Source organism: Phyllostomus hastatus, unplaced genomic scaffold (assembly GCF_019186645.2).
Source record: "Phyllostomus hastatus isolate PE091 unplaced genomic scaffold, TTU_PhHast_1.1 phas_scaffold_755, whole genome shotgun sequence".
Taxonomy (NCBI): Eukaryota; Metazoa; Chordata; class Mammalia; order Chiroptera; family Phyllostomidae; genus Phyllostomus; species Phyllostomus hastatus.
The window spans coordinates 3,622,906-3,640,041 of NW_025334039.1; the positions used below are offsets into that span (position 1 = coordinate 3,622,906).

Genomic DNA, 17,136 nt, shown 5'->3' on the forward strand with positions numbered 1-17,136 from the left:
GGTGACACACAGTGGGCTCCGGGCGGGGTGCCGGCCAACAGTGAGCGACTGGCAGACGTCGACATGCTGTGATGTTGCAGCACCCCTGCAGCCTCATGTTGCTGGCACCCACCCCTTCTTCGTCATCACCGGCCCCATCACCATGGCCATCACCACCGTCACCATCGTTCCCACCGTCACACCACAGAAGTTCTAGGAGGTCCTTCCTCACTGGGCTCCTCCCTGCATACTCCTTCCTTGTGACTGTCTCAGGGCAAAGAAGGCTCTACCTGGAGGGACTTGAATAATATGAAATTCATAACCTTTATTCTTGCAGCAGACATTGTTCTAGGTACTGGGGATAAAAGACGGAGCTAAATAAAGTTCCCACACGTGGAACTGACAATCTAATGAAAAGAGACAGGCAATAATAATTAAACCTGCAACTCTGTAGTAGGTGAGAGAGAAATGAAGACTCCAGTGAAAAATAAGGCAGGGAAAGGAAGCGTCTCACGGTGGGCAGTTGTTACAAAGATGGTCCAGGAAGAGCACGCCTGGAGATGACCTCTGACCTGAGGACAAGAAGGACACTGCAAAGTGGAAGGGGTCAGTGGGGGCGGTCAAGTTCGTCAGGCACAGAGAACAAAACTGTAACAGGCTCAAGGGCGGACCATGCCTGGCACACTGAGGAGCAATGGGGCGGCCTCCGTGTCTGATGCCGGGGGTCCGGGGGTGAGTGAGAGGGGGTGGGATCAGATAGGGCAGCAGGGGGCAGAACATGGGGGCTGTGGAGGTCATTGCCAAAGTTTTGCCTTTTACTCCCAGTGACTTGGAAAGTCACTGCAGGGTTTTAGAAGAGGGCGTGACATGGTCTGACACATTTCCAGGGATCGTGTGTTGTCTGGCTCGTGCGTTGAAAAGAGGCCACGGGGCAGCAGGTGCTTCAGCAGAGAGGTCAGTGAGATGTTATTTCAAGAGTCCAATCGTTGGATGGAGTGCAGGCTGCGAACCAAAGCATCGCAGGTTCCATTCCCAGTCAGGGCACGTGCCTGGGTTGCAGGCCACGGCCCCCAGCAACCGCACATTGATGTTTCTCTCTCCCTCTCTCTTTCTCCCTCCCTTCCCTCTCTAAAAATAAATGAATAAAATCTTTTTTTAAAAAGTAGACTTGGTTTAAAAAAAAAAATGGTCCAATCGTGAGCTGGTGGCGACTTGGATCAGTGGTAGCAGGCGGTGCGGGTCGTGAGAAGTGGGAGGTGCTGGAGCTATCTGGAAGGAAAAGGCGAGATTTGCTAATAGGCTGCATTGGGTGTGGGGGAATTGGGTGACAGAGAGGAGTCTGGGATCGTCCCTGAGCAACAAAATGGATGGTATTGGCACGGGCGGGGGTGAGGAAGGCTATGAGCACAGCAGTTGTGGAGAGAAAAGCAATTTAATATGCACGTTGCCTCTACAATGTAAGGTGCCATGGTTACCTTAACAAACTGGGACTCGGTGAGGTGAAGCCTGTGGTCTGGAAGCCACACAGGGTGCGGGGAGGAGCTCCAAGACATAATTCCTCTACTGCATGGAGCTACAGGATTTGAAGCTGGGGAGCTGCTGGGAGTGTGAACCTGGAGGCTGGTGGGGCGGAGGAGGGGGAGATCCTAGCTGAGCCAGACAATCAGGGAGGCCCCCACCTCTAGTACATACCCTGTCTGCAGGGCATTCAGGCTCACACCTTGGCTCCTGGGCAGAGGGGTCGGGTGGGTCTTATCAACCTGGATCAGAGAAGAGGCAGCTTGCAGTCATAGGGGCTTCCTATTCAGGCATTCTAACTGAAGTGCGGAAAACCCAGAGGGCTGCAGGCTTACAGAGCTCTACCTTATAATTTATGATCCACGCAGTCCAACGACGTCCTGAAGAGGCTTTGCACAAGCTGGGGAATCATCCAACACTCTTGAGGGTGGATGAAGAGGAAAAGGGGTGGAGGAGAATAAATCCAGAGGAAAGGAAGGGCAACTTCCTCCAAATGCGTGCTGTGCTGACTCGGAAAATGGGGCAGAAGAATGGAAACCTCCGTGAAGACCCGCCGGTGCCTTCCTGTCCTAGAAGATGCACTTTCACGACTAATTACAACCTCCTCCTCTGGCCGCAGCCAAACACCGCACTGGAACCACGCTTCAGAGGAAAACACTGCCTGCTTTTTCAAGCGAAACACATCAGAGCCTGTGGTCTGTGAGCCTCATATGGTGCTGGGAGCTCCGAGAACTAGGGATGAAAGAAAATCATTGAAACCTAGACACAGAAGGTCTGTGCAGCTACACTTTCCCGCAATGACTCCGGAATTGTGTTAGCTGGCCTCTTTATTCAGTGAACCCTCTCCTGTGCCCAGTATTATATGGTGCCTCTCATTGAATCCTCACTACAACCCGGGGAAGCAGTTCTCATAACCCCATCTCACAGATGAAGACACAGAGACTCAGAGAGGTCACATTCCCCAGTCTGTCATGACGCTGACTTTGAACCCAGGTCAGCCTATTCCAGACCCTGTGTCTTAACCACTGCACTCACTACCTCCCAGAGGGCAAGGAGGAAGGAGGGAAACTGAAAACAGTATCAGACCCTTCCTCCTCCCCTCTATCCATCCAGGGCTCCGTAGAGTCAGAGCTGAAAAACCTCCCATTTTTATATCTGGCCTACAGTCTAAATCAACGTAAAAGCATTTAAATATTTAATTATTTCTGACAAAAATCAGATGACGATTTTCTCTAAGACGTAGATTAGTAATAAGAAAGGCCTTTAGAGATGCAGAAGGGGCGACCTTGAAATCCAGAGTCGAGGTTAAGTACGCTTTTCAAGGTCGCAGTTTGGTGGCAGAACTAAGGCTAACAAAGCTGGGCTCCTGCCTCCCAGGCCAGCGTGTGGCTGGCCCCCCAGAGCAGCTCTGCCAGTTATTGCTGTCTCTTCCCTGACACGGATGACTGCGTGAAGGATGATGGCTCTTTCTGTGTCTAGAGATTCTAAACACAGTCCGAACTTAGCTGAAGTTTCTAAATAAGGGTTTTCTAGCACCTTCTGATGAGTTAGTGGGTTTTTTTTTTCTTTTACCATCCTCTCCCCACCTCCCAGTCAGGGTCAGAGTCGTGTGCCCTGTTGAACCTGTGTGGGGCAGATGATTATATTTCTAGAACTTATTGTAATTTACTCTGCCCTCCCACACTGTGACTCTTCAGCCTGGCTGACTGGCTGGTTTATACAGACCTTTGCAATCTGGGCCCACTCCACCCAGATCGTATCTTTCTTCCCTATAGCGCAGCTCACACCCTTCCTATCAGACAGGTGGCCTGGGCTTACCCCATTTCCGGCCACAGAAATATCCTCTCTGCCCTCCTTCTATGCAAATCCATTCTTTGAGGCTTTGCTCAAGAGCATTCTGCTCAAGAAGACTTCCCCAAGTACAACCCAGTGGTTTGCTTTCCAAGTTCCCTTAGCATTTATGTTCTCAACCAGCTACTTTAGCCTCAAAATGTTTCTGCACATTTTTCCAAATGTAATGCAGGCCCCTTGAGGGTAGGCACACATGTGTGTATTCATTCACTGTAGATTTTTTTAAACCCTCACCTAAGGATATACTCACAGATTTTAGAGAGGGGGAAGGGAGGGAGGGAGACGAGAGAGAAACATTGATCAGTTGCTTCTCCCGCAACCTAAGCATGAGTCCTGACCACGAGGTGAACCAGCGACCTTTTGGCTTACAGGGCGATGCTCCAACCCCCTGAGCCACATTGGTCAGGGCTCATTCACTGTAGATTCTAAAAAGCACCTTACAAGGTGAGACACAAAGAGAAATGTAAGCAATGGTTGCTTCCTGTCCCCAAGGAGGGGGGACTCTAATAGTTTGCAGACGTCTGTCTGGCACATAGCGGGACCTGAACAGAGGTTTGCTACATGGAACATACACATATGTTCAATCATTTGCTGTTTCTAAGTCCCATGAGAGGTACCAGGTGGTGTGACAGGGAAGGCATCATGAAAGAGGTGGCATTTGAACTAGGCCTTAAGGACAGGGAATGTTTCTTAAAACCAGAATGGGGAGAACAGGCAGAAGGATCCGTGTTCCTTACAGCACATTGCTAGGCATACCCAGTGCCGGGCACACACCAGGAACCAGGTTCAGGAGGAAAGCAGTGGAGTCCGGCCCCTGCCCCAGCACCAACTAGCCTTAGTGAGAGGGAGCGAGTTGCTTCATTTCCACGGGGCCACGTTTCCTTCCCACTCTGAAGCGATTAAACGGCACAGGCTCTGGAAGAAGCCGCTGAAGGTGACTTTAAGCCAGTCATTTGGGGTAGCTGGTTCAGCCTCAGTTTCCTTCCGTTAAAATGGGTAAAATAATTCCTACCTTGGGAAGTTTTTTGAGGTTTTAAGAACACGTGTAAGTTGCTAAGCACAATACTGACATTACTGTATTTCCTTCTACCAAAGTAGGTGCGACAACCCTCTCTGCCTCCCTGTCAGTGCTCTGAGGCTGGTCCCTAGTAGGGGCTGTTGACAGACTGTGGGGGGCGTGGGGGAGGGGGTGCAAAGACAAAACGCAGTTGGCAGGGCTTCAGAAAAAAAGACAACAGCGTTGACAGTGGGCTGCCTGGCTGAAGGGACGCTCAATACGTGTGTTTCCACGAAGAGACTTCACATAGTCCAAGAATCTTTGCTCACTGTCCCAATCATGCCCTTCGGGGTTGACTGGGTTTTATACAGACAGCCCTTTCGGCCTCCGCCTTCAAACCCAGGGGATGAGACAAGGCCCAGACCCGTGGCGGGCTTGGAGGATGGCACGGAGTAGGGGGCAGGGATGCCCCAACTCCCAGTGGGAAGGAATGGTGGGGGTCTGTTCCCGCCTCCTTACTCCCACTCCCGGTCCGGGCAGGGCAAACGGGGCTCCCTCCTTCACTTCCTCTTCGCTCACGGGTCGAGAAGGAAGGGGGGTTCGCGCTTGGCCCACTGCAAGGCTCTCCTCCGTCCCATCCGCCAGGCCACCCCCACGTCGGCCGCCTACCCCTGAGGCCCCTGTGGACCCGCCCAGTCGCCAGTCTCCGACCCGGTCCAACCAGTCCTTCTCCCTTTGACCACCTAGGCTGCCCGCCCCCGGGCTCCGCAGACCCCGCCCGGCCGCTCTTCCTCCCTCCGTCACTTCGCCCGAGGCCCCCCCCTCCATCCCTCCACCCCGCTCCCCAGCTCCGCCGCTCCGAGGTCCCGGTTTGGCCGCCCCTCACCCCTCGGCCCCGCAGACCCCGCTCGGTCACGCCCCCGCCCCAAGGCCGCGCCCACCTCCACCTCCATTTCCATCACCACCCCGGCCCCCGTAGACCCGGACCGGCCCCTTCTCGCCCCCGTAGATCCCGCGGGGCCACCCCTTCCCGGCCCTCCCTCCGTGGGGTCGTGGCGCAGGGGGAGGGGCCGCCCCCGCCCCCGCGTGCGTGGCAGGCTCTCCCCGCTCCGCGCTCCCGGCCTCCCTTCCCGGGGGGCGGGGTCGGCGCCGCGGCGGCGAAGCCAGCCCCCTCCTCCTTCCTCCCTCGGCCGGCCTCCTTCCTCGCCGCCCGCCCGGTCGCTCTCTCTCGGCCGCTCCGACGCCAGCTGCGCCGCGTGCCGCTCGCCCTGCCCCGGGGGAACCCGAGGAAGTGTCCCGGGCCGCGCGTCCCGCTCGCTCGCCTCGCAGCCCGCGGCCTCCGCCGCCGCGCCCGCCATGCCCTCGGCCAAACAAAGGGGCTCCAAGGGCGGCCACGGAGCCGCGAGCCCCTCGGAGAAGGGCGCCCACCCGTCGGGCGGCGCGGATGACGTGGCGAAGAAGCCGCCGGCGCCCCAGCAGCCGCCGCACCCGCCGCCCGCGCCGCACCCGCCGCAGCACCCGCCGCAGCATCCGCAGAACCAGGCACACGGCAAGGGCGGCCACCGCGGCGGCAAGTCCTCCTCCTCCTCCGCTGCCGCCGCCTCGTCCTCGGCGTCCTGCTCGCGCAGGCTCGGCCGGGTGCTCAACTTTCTCTTCTACCTCGCCTTGGTGGCGGCGGCCGCCTTCTCCGGGTGGTGTGTGCACCACGTCCTGGAGGAGGTCCAGCAGGTCCGGCGCAGCCACCAGGACTTCTCCCGGCAGCGGGAGGAGCTGGGGCAGGGCTTGCAGGGCGTCGAGCAGAAGGTGGGTACCCCCGGCCCCCGTACCTACAGCCACGTCTTTGCCCAGCACCCCCGTCCGGCTCCCGAGTCCCCAGGCTGTCCCCAGACCCTCTTGGTAATGGCTGCGGAGGGATCGGCCTCGAGGGATGGACCGCCGGGAGGGTGGGCCGAGGGCCTGTCACAGGACACTAGCGGTGACCTGTAAGGAAGCCGGAGGCTTTGGGGAGCCCGTTCTTTCTGGGTTAGGGACCGTTGAGTGGGCAGAGTTCTCTGGAAAGGAGGTTGGAAGCCAGCGCATCCCTGGAAGCCTCTGGCAAGGCCGCAGGCACCTCAGCCTTCCCCGTGGGAGACATCTGAGCCAGTTTTTAATAGACCCGGAGCCTGGGGAAGGAAAATTTAGTAGTGTTCATTTGCGAAATTCCAACGAAGTGGTACATGTGTTCAGGCCCCTTCGTCCTTTATCGGACCAAGGTACCCATGTGGGCTTTTGGAAGCAGCACAGTACAGCTTTAGATGAAAGGAAAGGCCAAGAATAGTAAGCCATATGGGTGAATAATACCACTTATATGGTATTTAGAAGGTTTACTCACTTATTATCTAATTGTCATAGTACCTCTGGGAGGCGGGAGGGTGGTGGCAGTTTCGACTCCATTTTCCAGACCAGAAAACTGAGGGTTAGATTAAGTCAATGGATCAAGACCCCAGCTGGTGCATGGCAGACTGCATGAGAATGGCTAGGCCCCCGCCCAGTTCGGGGTCCGCAGGGGCCTATGGCAGGTGTGTGGATGGACCCAACTTTCAACACAGAGCCGCTTGGCGTGCACTCGTCTGTGTTTTTCCACACCGAGCGCAACTCCCTCAAATCTCATTCCTCCTCCTCCGTCCTCCACTTAATGTCATTGCTCAATGGAAGCTGGTTGCCTCATGAAACAAAAAATCCCGCCACCACTCAGGAGCCCGAAACTGCTGCCTCCTTTTCCCAGCATGCTGTCTGTCTTGCCAGGTCCCTTTCCACTTTTGCAGAGTACGCAGGACTCGGCATTTGCTCTTCAGACAGGCAGAGCAACTAGGATGAGTCAGCCTGCTCGGGCTGCAGGCCGCGGGAGGTGACTTTTGAGTCAAGTAGGCAGTGGTGCTTTGCCTGTCCCGAATGTGAAATCATTCCTAAGAAAATAGACGTGCTGCTGGGGCGGAATCACTAGGCTCCCATTTTCCTCCCCGTCGTCCACCCCCTTACTCATCAGTCATAATATTTATTGAAGTCTGATAGTCACATGGCTTCGAGTAGGCCCTGTGGATGGTAGGAAGCAGAAAAGACACAAATCATATTTGTGAAGCTGCACATAAGTGGGTTTCCATCCAGGGGAACTGGGGGAGTGTCCAGAAGGGAGAGGGTGTGGGGTTTGCCTAGGCCTCTGTCTTATCCGGGTGGTCAGTCGCGATCTCGTTGGTGATCCATAACTTCAGCGAAGGCATGAGGAACACACAAGCAGTGGACAGTCTTGAGCATGTTTGAGGGACAGCAGGTGGCTACTCTGCCTATGACAAGCAACAGGAAGTTGTGAGGGGTGATTGAAACTGAGGCCCCAATAGGGGAGGGAGGTCATGAATCCAGATTGAAGAAATTGGGCTTTATTCTCTGAGTCCGCCCTGTCCCTCCTGTTCTTTCCTTTCTGGTTCCCACCCCTTCTCCGTCACACGGCACAGCTGCACACAGATTACTTTCCTCTCTGGAGCTTAGTTTGTTCGTCTATACAGGGGAGGGTCCCATCTAGATTTTTAAGCATCTCCCTGGCAATAGAAGTATTGAACGAGCGATCACTATGGAAGATAGTGACCTTCCTTTTAATTTAGCATTGTCATCAAGCTCTTATTTAGTGCATCATATTTATGGTTCGCTCATGTCTTTCACAACAGCCCCCAAGGGACAGCAACTACAGCTGACCCTGGAACAACATGGGTCTGAACTGCATGGGCCCACTTATATGTGGGTTTTTCCCGATATCTGTCTACAGCACTGTAATGTATTTTCCTTATGATTTTCTTAATAGCACTTTATTTTCTCTAGCTTACTTTACTGTAATAATACAGCATATAATATGTACATATATCATGCACAGTGCGTGTTAATTGACTACGTTATTGGTAAAGCTTCCAGTCAATAGGCTATCAGTAGTTAGGTTTTGGGGAGTCAAAAGGTATATGTGGATTTTTGACTGCGGGGGCGGGGGGTTGGCACCACTAACTCCTGCCTTGTTCAGGGGCCAGCTGTGCTGTTGTCCCCCTTTCGCAGATGAGAGAAGCGAGGCACAAAGAGGCTAAGTAACTTTACGCAGTGACACAGCTGGTAAGTGGCTGGGCTAGGGTTCAACCCACATTTATCTCCTAGGATACTTTTCGTCACTCATCTGCTCATGTTTGTCTTTCCTGTGCCTTGCCTGGTCAGTAGTAGTGCTCAGTTTATGCTCATTCCATTGGTTGGGAAGTCAGAGCATGCCCAGAAGAGTATAGGATTTGCCATAGTGTGCAGTCACTTGTGTGTGCACCTCTGGGTAGACAGTGAATAAGTTATTTCACATGGAGGAGTGAGTAGTGATGGGTCCTCTGACAACCTAAGCTTGAACCCTTTTTAAACTTGCTAAAAGGCTTGGTTGGGGCTGGAGTTTGGTTCTCAGCTGGGACATATGTTTACAGTATTATCTATAATTAGTATTCACTATTATTCATAGTATCATACCTACAGTGTTGTTCATAGTTAGTTTTCACATATTAACACCAGGCATTCTGTTAAGTGTTTCCCAGCCATCCACTGAGGCAGATACCCTTTATTAGTTCACAGCTGGGCCAGCTGAGCCTGGAGTTACTCGTTCGGGGTCACACCAGACCCTACGTGGTGGAGTTGAAGGTCCCAGGTTGCCCTGGTGGATCCAGGGTGGCCTGAAGTGATTGTAGGAGTCGGCCCAGGCCTAGCGGGGGCCATTTAATGAGGCTGCTTGTGATTTGTTGAAGAGTGAGTTCACTGATAGTATTTCTTTGTTTTCCCATTTGGCTCTGGATCAGGAACTAGGGCTTTGGGTTTAGGGAGCATCTCCGATGCTCTTAGTGCACTTGGAACGCGCCTCTGCCCGAGCATGTATCGCACAGAGGCTAAAGCCCAGGTTCTGCAGTTGCACGTGCTGGGACTCCCTCCGGTGCGGGGCTTTGCCACCTCTCAGTCTCCTTGCTTGTGAAATGGAGATCAGAGGGAGCCGCTGGGGAGATGATTAGGAGGATGTCATGAGGTGATGCCTCTTTAATTCCACAGCTGTCAGACTGCCATTCAACTCTGTTTCTGACAGTTCTGAGTGACGGCTGTTCTGTATCTTCGTTGTAATTCTGATGTGGTTGTGTGAGGAGGTGAGTGGTGTGCTCATGCTGCCATCTTGACCGAAAGTCAGAGAGGATGTCGCTGAAGTCCTTGGCATAACTGTCGTGTACAGTGAGTGCTCTGTTGAGTGACAGTCAGCGCCGCCCCCTTCCCCAGGTCGTGAGCCCCTCGAGGGCAGATGTCCTGTCTTAGCTGTTGCTTTATCTCTGCCATGTTGCCCAGCACCCGCCACTTAGTGGCATCCTGCATATATTGGGGGAATACATGCACCCGTTGCATGGTAGTTATAAGAAGGGCTTTGCATGTGAAAATGAGCAACCGACAGCATCAGTAAGGGGACACTGTGTTCTTTTTATAGCGTGGGGACTTGGTTGGTTTGGTTTCACCCGTAATTTCTGATCTAGTCCCTTTCCCAGCCATTCGTAAAACGCCAGCCCAGGATGTAGGTGATAGTCAGGGATCAGAGAGGAAATGGACCAGCTCGGTCTGAATTCGACTTTGCTGTGTTAATTCATTTATTCTTTGATTCATTCACTGGTGAATGCCTGCCATGTTGCAGGTACTGCACTCACCTGCTCACACCTCTATTCTGAGAGCAGGCAAGTACCGTGATTACATAACCTACTTTCAGAGGTGAGCTCTCGCCAGTGTTCTGTATTACTCAGGTTATATTTGGTTGGGCAGGGAAATTGTCTAATATCCTAGAGTCCCTGAGAACCATAGTCTAATTTGTCTTAAAATCACAGGCTGGTGTGGAAGCCAGAAGGGACTTCGGAAACCTGTTTGTTAATAGACAAGGAGCTTGGGACTTGGGAAGCGAGTGTGACCACTGTGTGCTCACGGCCCTGGTTATTATTGGTGGGGCTGGAACTCGAGCCCGGGGGTCCTGTTCCCGTCCCTGAAGTGTGTTGCCTTTGGCAGTGAACTGGAGATGGTCTAGGAATCCCCAGACTTCTGAGCTACTTTAGAAGAAAGACGAAACAATAATGAAGATGACAGTTACCATTTACTGATCATTCACTAGGTGTTAGGCACAATGTAAGCACTTTACGTAGATCAGCTCACTTCATCCTCACAAAACAGTCCTGAGTCGGGGACCTTTGTTCCCGACCTGCAGCCGAGGAAACCAGGGCACAGAGGAAACCAGGGCACAGACGGGTTCAGTAACTTGCCCGCGAGCGCACGGCCGGAAGTGCCCAGGCTGGGCTATGGACGGAGGCAGTCTGCTTCTGGAGCCCGCACTGTTGTGTCTGTTCCCTTTGTACGATGGAAGTGTTGAAGCGTCAACAAAAGGAGAGATCAATATGATGAATCCCAATTTCAGCAATTATCTTTTTTCTCTAGTTGTATCCGATCCCCACCCCTTCCCACCTCTGTTGCAGTGGTCTGGGTCGGAAGCACTCTGCTCCACTGCCCTGCCGGGTCCCCACCTGGCTCCTCTCGTTCTCCAGCGTTGGTCAGTTTTGGGAAAAGGCCCAGGTCTTCCGAGCGGCCACAGCACGGGCGAAGAGGCTGGCCTGTCCTTACCGGGAGGATTCGGCGGGCAGCAGCGGGTGGAGGGCTTCGGACATTGTTGCAGTTTGGTTCCGGGCCTTCTGAAGGGCGCCAGCTGCCCTGACACACCTGGCGATAGTGGACTAGGAGCTATTGGGTTGGCCAAAAAGTCCGTTATGTTTTTTTCTGTAAAATAAAAAACAGGGTTTTCATTTTCACCAATAACTTGATTTAGATATTTTGAGTATGTTGGTTGTCTCCCACCATTGGCCTCTTGCGGGTAGAGGCCAGGGGCACTGCTAAACGTCTTCCAATGCACAAGACAGCCCCATAGCAAAGAATTATCTGGCCAAAATGTCACTTGTACCAAGAAACGTCGCAAACTGCTTTTGATACATTCTGTCAGTCACAGCACCTTCTCCATACACTGCACTATCATTTTTATTTATTTATTTATTTATTTATTTATTTATTTTTTAGAGAGGGAAGGGAGGGCAAAGGAGAAAGAGAGAGAGAGAGAAACATCAATGAGCGGTTGCTGGGGGCCGTGGCCTGCAACCCAGGCATGTGCCTTGACTGGGAATCGAACCTGCAATGCTTTGGTTCGCAGCCTGCGCTCAGTCCACTGAGCTATACCAGCCAGGGCCTGCACTATCATTTTTTGGGTTTCAGTTGCATTTTACCTTCCTTGAACTAATAAAGCACACTACACTGAAAATGTTGCATATTTTCTTCCATCTTCAACATAAAAATGGCTGCACAAAAATTCATCAATTTTGATAATTTTTAAAAGGTGCACAGCTGATAAGACAGCTGTCACAACATAGTCTAACAAAATTGTTTTAAATGAAGTTAAAGACAAGTAAGCACTACTAGAGCCAATGTATGGAAAAAATGAAATGGATTTTTGGTCAACTCAGTAATTTTAAAATTAATCTCTGACACATCTGGTCACCCAGACTATTTTAGGATTTATTTCTAAGAAACAAAAGTTTGTTTCCTCTTCTTTGTTTTCATTTTTTTTTCACAAAGCGTATATTATCCCTAACAAAATTAACAATTCTTTTTTTAAATTTATTTTTTACTTAGAGAGAGAAGGAGAAAGGGAGGGAAAGAGAAACATCGATTTGTTGTTCTGCTTATTTATGCATTCACTGGTTAACAGTAATTCTTGACTGTCTTCTAATATCCAGTCCATAATAAGATCTCCCTGATTCTCTCAAAAATATGTCTCTTTCACAATTGTTTTTTTTGGATCAGGATCCATTTAACTCCACACATTACATTTGATCGATGAATCTTAAATTTCTTTCAATCCATAATAGTCTCTTGTCTTTCTCCTTTTTTCTTTTTAAAGGTTTTATTTATTTATTTTTTTTAGAGAGAAGAAAGGAAGGAGAAAGGGAGAGAAATATCAGTGTGTGGTTGCCTCTTGTATACCCCTACTGGGGACCTGGCCTGCAACCCATTGGTTTGCAGGCCGGCGCTCAGTCCACTGAGCCACACCAGCCAGGGCTCTCTGTTCCTTTTAAAATGCCATTTACTGGTTGAAGATTTTGGTCACTTGTCCTGTAGAACTTTACACCTTGTGGGTTTAGCTGATTGTATTCTCCTGGCATGTTTGTCTCTGGTATGTTTTCTGTGAACTGGCGATTAGAGCTAAAGACTCGATAGGTTTAGTTCTTTCCCCCCGTGTGTGTGTGTGTGTGCACGCGTGTGTGTGTGTACGTGCAAGAAAGTGTTCTAGGTGGCCCTGTGTGCCAGATTAGGATAAAGCCGAGGCCATTACTCATCTGTCAGCTCCTCAGTGCGTGGAACCAGCTCCTTGGGGTAGTTCCCAGTTCAGACCTTGTTTAGGGTAGAATGTATGTACAATGAATGTGTAATGGCCAGCAGGATCATAAGGTACTCACTAAGCCCGGGCGTGCTGAGGGATCGTCTGGTCCACCGCCCCCATTTTGCAGGTGAGGACAGTGACTTTTCAGTGACTTCACTGCACAGCTACGAGGGGTGAGCAGAGCTCCGAGTCCTTGTCTCTGGCCTCCCAGCCCCGTGTCTCCATGTGCCTCAGCTTGTTTCCCTGTGAAAACGTGTGAGGCTCCTTCACCTGCAAAAGCTAGAAATGTAGCTCAAAGTATCCTTAGCGGGGTGGGGAGAACTTACTGGCTCAAACTACTCGAGAGTTGAAGAGGAGATATCTCCAGGTGTAGCTGTATCCAGGGATTCGAATCGTGTCTTCAGACCTTGATCTTATCTTGTTTCTCAGTTCTGCTTCCCTCTGTGCTGGCTTGATTCCTAGACCTGCGTTCTTCTCCGCTAGTCTGTGTAGCTCAGCTCCAGGCTGCCCTCCTTCTGCAGCTAGCAGTCCCCTGTAGGAGGAGAGGTTTTCTTTCCAACCAGATTTAATGGGAGTTCTGGTGTTGACTTGGCCGGCTCTAGGCTACATACCCACCCCCGGCTCCACTTTTGGGGACCGAGGTGAATTGGGTGCTGGTTGGTCAGGCCTGGGTTACAAACCATCCCTGGAGCACTTGGAGGGGGGCCCTCAGGTTGGTCCCCCAAACCACAGGGATCGTGTGTGTGAGGGCAGTTGTCTGAAGGAAAGTTGTGGAGCCCTTTTAGAAGAGGAGGGACCCGGAAGCCGGATGGACAAAAAGAAAAACATCTGTAGCTGTGTTGCCTAACCCTCTCAGCTCTTCTTAGTTAACATCTGGACTTTGGTTACAGGTGCAGTCTCTGCAAGCCACACTGGGGGCTTTTGAGTCCGTCCTGAGAAGCTCCCAACATAAACAGGAGCTCACGGAGAAAGTCGTGAAGCAAGGGGAGAGTGAGATCAACCGGATCAGCGAGGTTCTGCAGAAGCTCCAGAACGAGATCCTCAAGGACCTGTCGGACGGGATCCATGTGGTGAAGGACGCCCGGGAGCGGGACTTCACGTCCCTGGAGAACACGGTGGAGGAGCGGCTGACGGAGCTCACCAAGTCCATCAACGACAACATCGCCATCTTCACCGATGTCCAGAAGCAGAGCCAGAAGGAAATAAACGACGTGAAGGCAAAGGTCGCCTCCCTGGAAGACCCCAAGGGCTACAGGCAGGACTTGAAAGCCTTGAAGGAAGCTGTGAAGGAAATGCAAGCCTCTGAGATGTCCAAAGAAAAGGACCTGGAGACCCTGAGGAGCATCCTGCAGGCCATGGAGTCCGACGTCTACACTGAGGTCAAGGAGCTGGTGAGCCTCAAGCAGGAGCAGCAGAAGTTCAAGGAGGCGGCCAAATCGGAGCGCCTCACGTTGCAGGCCCTCACGGACCGGGTGGCCCAGTCCGAGGAGTCCGCTGCTCGCCTCCCGGAGGAGATCAGGAGACTGGAGGAGGAGCTGCGCCAACTGAAGGCCCAGGCCCTCGGGCCGGAAGAAGACCGGGTTCTCAAAAACTCCGACGCCCTGGAGGCGCTCCAGAGACAGAGCGAGGGCGTGGACTCCCGGCTGCACACCGTGGAGGACGGGGTCCGGGCCGTGCAGACCGCCTCCGCGCGGCACGGCGAGAGCCTGGAGGCCCTGCTGGCCAAGAGCGAGGAGTGCGAGCAGCGCCTGGCCGCCCTGCAGGAGCGCCTGGACGGCCTGGGCCCCTCGGCCGAGGAGGCGGACAAGGGTGGCCTGGCCAGCACCGTGAGGAGCCTGGGGGAGGCCCAGCTCGCACTCTACAGCGAGGTGGAGGAGCTGAAGAGAAGCCTGGGCGAGCTCCCCAGCACGGTGGACACGCTCCAGAAGGTTCAAGAGCAGGTCCACGCGCTGCTGGGTCAGGACCAGGCGGCCCGCTCGCCTCCTCAGGACTTCCTGGACAGACTTGCCTCCCTCGATCACCTCAAATCCTCCGTCAGCCAAGTGGAGTCGGACTTGAAGATGCTCAGGACTGCCGTGGACAGTTTGGTGGCCTACTCAGTGAAAATAGAAACCAACGAGAACAACCTGGAATCCGCCAAGGGTTTGCTCGATGACCTGAGAAGCGACCTGGATAGGTTGTTTGTGCAAGTTGAAAAAATTCATGAAAAAGTCTAAGTGGATTGTGTTTTCAGGGTGCGGATTGAAAGTCCAATTTCTCATGACCAAAAAAAAAAAAGAAAAAAAAGTGTTGTTTTTCTCCCGTGCGCCTCCCCCTCCCCCCACATTCTTGTCCCCTCTTAAAGAGCAGTGGGCAACACTTGGAACACTGCAGCATTTTGTGTTTCTGTGCCCGGTTAATTTATTTACAATGATTACCACACACCACTGGTTTTTCAAGTGCTCTGCTTCTGCTTTTGGTGGGTTTCCTGGAGGCCCAGCCCCTGGGGATCGGAGGTGCCTGTTCGCAGGGATCTCTCTGGTGTCCAAGAAGAAGGGTAGTGGTTCATCCGAGGATTAACAGAAGCAGATTAACCTCCAAAAGGCCTGGCTGGCTGGCAGATGTCAAGTGCAAAAAAAAAAAAAAATGGGGGGAGGAGGCATTATTTTTCTTCCTAATTGTCTTTAAGGGAAAATTAATTTTACTTTTTTTATACTTCCGGCCGAAGTCTTCAGGGGATGTCACTCATGTTTTGTCTTCCACTTTAAACTGGTTAAAACAGCGTCAGTGCCAGCTCTGAGCCGGGGGGCAGCCCCTCGGTGGCCAGTGGAGAGAAGCAGCTGCTTGACCGTGGCCTCCCGTGGCGTGGGTGCCTCCTTCCTTTCCCGAATCGTATCTCACGATCTCAAAGGTAACTATGCAAAGAATCCAGACGGTTCTGAATGTGAAGGCGCAACACCCCCCCAGAGTCCCCTGTGGCTGACCTGCGTCACCTCTTGGTAGGGTCCCCAAATGAGGCGTATGTTTATCATCCCTGAAAGGCGGGGAGTCCTTGGATTCTTCCAGGAAGTGTATTTTGGGGGCTCTTCATAGGGCTTCCCCCCTGGGGGACGGAGGCCACGTCTTTTTATTTTGCCACGGCGTCCGTGCGGAGGCCCGCGGTCAGAGCGGGCCCCGGCTGCCGGCGAGGAGCGTGTGCGTTTTCTGTAGGTTGCTGTTTCCCTTCCCCTTCGAGCTGAAGTGTTCTTCAGTGGCTGTCTTGCCTTCAAAAAAAAAAAGGAAAAAAAAGAAAAAAGAAAAAGATTTAAAAAAAGGTTTGTTTAGTTTACTGTGAAATGAACTGTATGGCTTATTTACAGTATTTTTAATTCTTAATAAACACTTGAGCTTTGTTACAACTTTTCCAGAGTGGTTCCTTTCCGAGAATTTAGTAATTATGTGTATTTTATTAATGTGCAGTGTTGAGGATTAGAAAGGCAGGTATGTTTTCGATTTTCAGACCCTGTTTTTTCAATTCTGAAACCAAGATGGCCTCACTCAGGCCTGGGGACATACCTTTGATTGACTACTAGCAGGTTTGCCTGTAGGTCATCGCTAGACTCCAACTCTTGTTCGCAGAGAGTCTCAACCCCTACGACCTCTGTGGACTGACCTGAAGCTTTAACCATGCCTGGGCCCGTCCTATGAGTGTGGGAGTAAGTGCGTGTAGGAAGGGCTGGCACTGGAGTTTTAGAGGCGCCGGAGCGGACTTGGATGTGCCACCAGGTTTGAGACCCTCTGTCTCAGAGCATCTGAGCGGCCCTCAGGCTGCCGCAGCCCTGGGCACAGTTGCTTCCCACCGCACCCTCCCTGCTGGCTGGTAAAGGGCTGGTGATTGAGCACCTGCGTGCCAGCGTTATGCTAAGCACTTCACAGGCCTCTGTGAGTTCTTCCTCATATTTCCAGGAGGTAAGTGTTATTTTCCATTTTACAGAGGGGCGGCAGGCTGGGAAGCTTCGTGCAAGATCATTAGCTAGGATGTGGACGTGGCAGGGCTGAGGTTTGAACCCAGTGTCTGTTTAAAAAAAAATTCATTTTTGGAGAAAAGGAAGAAAGGGAGAGAAACATCAATGTGTGGTTGCCTCTGGCACACCCCCTACTGGGGACCTGACCCACAGCCCAGGTATGTGCCTTAGACTGGGAATCAAACCGGCAACTCTTTGGTTTACAGGCTTGGCGCTCAATCCAAGGAGCCACACCAGCCAGGGCTGAACCCAATATCTCTAAACAGCATCCTTCAGCTTCTAACGCCGCCAGTGCAGGAACCCTTCTCTCCCCACTAGGCGGTAGAGGG

The 17,136-nt window shown here is 52.4% G+C and overlaps 1 protein-coding gene and 1 long non-coding RNA gene across 2 annotated transcripts; one reads left to right on the top strand and one right to left on the bottom strand.

Moving 5' to 3' along the window:
• Nucleotides 1-1,146: 1,146 nt before the first annotated feature.
• Nucleotides 1,147-6,235, bottom strand: LOC123810737. Its single transcript, XR_006784303.1, has 3 exons — nucleotides 6,172-6,235; nucleotides 1,843-2,229; nucleotides 1,147-1,248 (listed from the first exon to the last, which is right to left on the bottom strand). It is a non-coding gene; the product is annotated as an uncharacterized LOC123810737 (long non-coding RNA).
• Nucleotides 5,407-15,606, top strand: CKAP4 (cytoskeleton associated protein 4). The gene is made up of 2 exons (XM_045826694.1): nucleotides 5,407-6,148; nucleotides 13,715-15,606. The coding sequence occupies exons 1-2, from the start codon at nucleotides 5,702-5,704 to the stop codon at nucleotides 15,038-15,040; spliced, it is 1,773 nt and encodes a 590-aa protein (XP_045682650.1). The 5' UTR covers nucleotides 5,407-5,701; the 3' UTR covers nucleotides 15,041-15,606.
• The last annotated feature ends 1,530 nt before the right edge of the window (nucleotides 15,607-17,136 follow it).